Below are 3,719 nucleotides of genomic sequence, written 5' to 3'. Positions count from 1 at the left end.
GCGTGAGAATCAGTAGTCTGCTTGGGAAGCAAAGTATGATAGTAGTAGTAGTAGTGAGAGAGTTGTGAAGAGATACCTCAAACCTGGTTTGGGGTTGGTATTTATAGCCGAGGAGTGAAGGAGGAGGTGGACGGACAGACTGATGACATGCTGCACCTTTGCAGGTGTGTCAGGCTTGTCGGTCGTGGAGGTAACGCCACGTCAGTCTATTGCTTACGTAGACCTGACAGGCGACTGTCATTGGTGCTACTTGCTCTGTGGTGTCAGTCCCACTTGTTGATCGCACAGGATGCGGTGCGGGCCGCATCGCTGCTTGCGGTAACTTTTGATGTTCCCGCGTCTCATGCTTTGATCAAGAAATACGCGAGATGCGGTGCCAGCCGCATCGTCGTCCGTGGAGACTGTTGCTGCTTCCTGCATCCCTTGTCGTGACGAAAATGCCCCTATGATGCAGTGCCAGCCGCATCGTTATGTTCATCTGCCTTTACACACAAGTTGAGGCTTCTCATCCTCAGACCGATTGGATTCGAAGGATGTACCCGCGTAGACGCGGTTTAATGCTGGTGGGGGTTTATATCATAAGGGTAATGATCGATTTAGGACCATACCCCTTCATACAGGTAGATGGGCAACAAGAAAAGAAATGCGAGACAAAAGCAGCTTGCCAGTAAGATAAGTCCCTTGCTAATTCCAAGAACAGAGCCCAAACCAGCAAGAATTGAAAGATAGAACTTTCCAAAATGACTCAACTCATTTACAGGCAATGCAAAATCCTTAAAAATCATAAACAAAAGCAGATAATTATATATCAGTTTCTTATAGTGATGGCAATTGTATTGAGATAAAGGAAACAAACACATTTGTTAAACATAAAAGGTTCCTAGAAAACCACTAGTTAGGACCCGATATTAGTTGCAGAGATGGCAGCACACGCATTCGAACTACAATTTCATTTGATTTTCTGGAACTTTTGATACAATCAGCCATTTCTTCATCAGATGTTAAATATATCCAGTCATCATCTTTATCGAGGTATTTGAGCTTATAAGTCTTGTCACTTAACTTCAACTTCATACCAATTTCTTTCTCAACACATACAAAGGTTGCTTGCGAGATAGGGAGATGGAACTTGATCTATCATCTGCATACTCTGCTTTTATGGTCAGCACATTTTTGTTTAGGTTGACAGTTGATGTGTCCTCATTTGCTCCATTATCTTCTTCATTTGTGTTCGTTTGAATAATGGACGAATCAATTCGGTTTCTCTTCACAAAATTTGGTCCGGGCCACTCTGGGATCTTAAGTTCTTTAACTTTGTGTTTGAGTGTAGATAAAGAAACTATAGCACAATATCAAGAAAAAAGATTTCTTAATGTTCCATAGATCAAAGTGTAGTATAAAATTTTTTAAACAAGTTGTGATTTTAATATAGATAAATGTCATTAATTACCGTTTAGATCTTTTGCAGCTTCTTTCATGGTTTTTCCAAAATGTTTCTCAATGACTTCTTGAGGTAATACTTTCGGAGCTGTCTTGCACGTCACTTTGGAAGGTGCAATGAGGTTCACAACCATTGGACTCTTTCCTTTTTCTGGTGCTGTCGGCATCGGTGATGATCTATTTTCTTGAAAAATCTTGATCTTTTGAGTTCCATCGTCTGTAGAACTATCAACAAGAATAACATCTAATTCATCACCTAGTTCGGCACCAGAATGTGCTATGTCGTCCACAACCATTGATCTTTTTCGTTTAAAAATCTTGAATTCAGTTCCATCATCTTTGTTGTGAACTTCTGATTATTGATGTTTTAAACTAAATATAGGTATAGGGGTCGTTCTGTAATTAGTAGATAGTTGGTTTATGTTGTAATTAGATTAGTTAGAAAGTACGGGGACCGGAAGCGACAAGACGAAAGTTTGAAACCTACAAACTAAAGGGATCGACATCTCTCTGGTCGCACCCCTTCAGTTTGGTGGCAACAGGCACAAAAGAAACACAGGGACGTGATTTTTCAAGGAGACACACCTCTTCAAGATCAATCTCAACCACAAGTTCAAGAGTCGCAACCGTTCGTGAAAAGATATGTCTCTACAATCGCATCTATTCGTTTAGTATATATAGGGTTCATGTATGTCAGTTGTAGTACGATCACTTTTCATTCAATACAAGCAAGTTTATCGTTCTTTGATTCTCAATTCTTTATATTCTAACCTGTGATTCGCACGTTCGATTATCAACACTAACTCGTCACCTAGTTCGGCACCAGAAGCAAACTATAGTCTATTTTAGAATAGTAAGCATCAAATCTCTAACCATAGAACATAGAATGAAAAAGATCATCACTTTCAACAGCTATATAACAAAAATATACATGAAGATTTAAGTTACTGTTGGTACCACATTCTGTTGAAGCAGAAATGATCATTTTTTTATAATTAATTTGGAAGGGTTACCTTGTATGGTATAAGATGTTGTACATAAAACACATCCAGACCAGCATCTTGCAAACAGAAGTAGCAAACAAGATATATATGTGTTTAGAAATTGAAAGTATTGGAAGGCAATTCCTTTGATATGGTTTTGTAGAATCTCATAAACACGTACCTTTATTTCCCTAACCGTGTGAACAACAAAATCTGGCAAGTTACATTCTGAGGGATCCAAAGTAAACTGGAGAACACCAATACAATTGCTTTGAGAAGGGAAACAAATAGGAACCATAACAGACATCAATTCATCGTTATCCAATAGAAACCCCTGGGGTTTATGTATAGATGTCTGACAATTGAGGAAAGCAGGGGCGGGTCCACCACTTAAGATGATGAGGTCTTGTTCAATATTATATTTATACTTCTCAGAATGTAGTCTATACATGGCTAAGCTTTTGGAAAGATGACCGACGGCAAATGGTTGATGTGAAGTTGAAAGTAGCTGTCTTCTGTCTATTGTTACAGGTGCCCAGAACAGAGCAATGAATATAAACCCCAAGTAATGTTCAATATTAGAAAGTGCAGATTTGATCATTTGATGAATCATGGGAGTAGTGGCAAGATGAGCTGCATAATAATTAGAGTGATTATTTATTAGAAAATGCAGATTTCATCTTAACAATTGAATTGATAAAGGAAAAGAGAAGCCAGCAACTCACGTGAAGATGAATTATTTTCACATCCTTCAGATTCGCTCCAAAATACCCATGGATGAAAAATATTAGGTTCCCAGTGATGAAGAGAGATTGGAGAAAAGAGTTGAAGGAACTTGGAGAGCTCTAATTCTGATTCTGATTCTGAAATTGGTTGACTTTGTTGACTCATGTCAGAGAGAGGTGTGATTCTGGTGGATGGAGAGGTGGTGGCCGGAAAGAAGGGAAGGTTTTGGCTGAAATCGAAGGATGAGGGGGACCAAAGTCGTTTATATCAACGAGGAGGGAGAGTAACATGAGAATTTAGATGCCCTGTCTACATCTAAAAATGTGCCCCTTATTCTACAAATGTACTACGCATTTCCTACGGAAAAAAGACCTCTCTCTGACATTTAATTGAAAAGCATCTAACTAATAGACAACATGCTTTTCAGGTTGTACATGCATATACTTTCAATATTAATACATATAGAAACCTTTTTTGTGTCTTGAACATTGGGTAAGTGATGCTAGAAACCTATAAGAAATATACAAAAACACATATATCACTATTAGAATAGTGGTCATTTTGCTACGG

General features: G+C 38.6%; 1 protein-coding gene across 1 annotated transcript; it reads right to left on the bottom strand.

Moving 5' to 3' along the window:
• Window positions 1-790: 790 nt before the first annotated feature.
• On the bottom strand, window positions 791-3,471 carry LOC110938536. Its single transcript, XM_022180808.2, has 5 exons — window positions 3,149-3,471; window positions 2,605-3,056; window positions 2,454-2,500; window positions 1,451-1,665; window positions 791-1,339 (listed from the first exon to the last, which is right to left on the bottom strand). The coding sequence occupies exons 1-5, from the start codon at window positions 3,312-3,314 to the stop codon at window positions 1,071-1,073; spliced, it is 1,149 nt and encodes a 382-aa protein (XP_022036500.2). The 5' UTR covers window positions 3,315-3,471; the 3' UTR covers window positions 791-1,070.
• Window positions 3,472-3,719: the final 248 nt, after the last annotated feature.

Source organism: Helianthus annuus, chromosome 2 (genome assembly GCF_002127325.2).
Source record: "Helianthus annuus cultivar XRQ/B chromosome 2, HanXRQr2.0-SUNRISE, whole genome shotgun sequence".
In the NCBI taxonomy this organism is placed as follows: domain Eukaryota; kingdom Viridiplantae; phylum Streptophyta; class Magnoliopsida; order Asterales; family Asteraceae; genus Helianthus; species Helianthus annuus.
Note: the sequence above shows the minus strand (reverse complement) of the source record. Positions and strands in the feature narration are given on the sequence as shown.

What these genes read in the sequence shown, in the direction of transcription:
- LOC110938536 (XM_022180808.2), bottom strand. Translation starts at nt 3,314, where the DNA reads ATGAGTCAACAAAGTCAACCAATTTCAGAATCAGAATCAGAATTAGAG. An exon ending in ACACGGTTAGGGAAATAAAG is followed by an intron (nt 2,501 to 2,604) that starts GTACGTGTTTAT and finishes TCTGTTTGCAAG; the next exon opens with ATGCTGGTCTGGATGTGTTT. An exon ending in AACATCTTATACCATACAAG is followed by an intron (nt 1,666 to 2,453) that starts GTAACCCTTCCA and finishes TCTTGTTGATAG; the next exon opens with TTCTACAGACGATGGAACTC.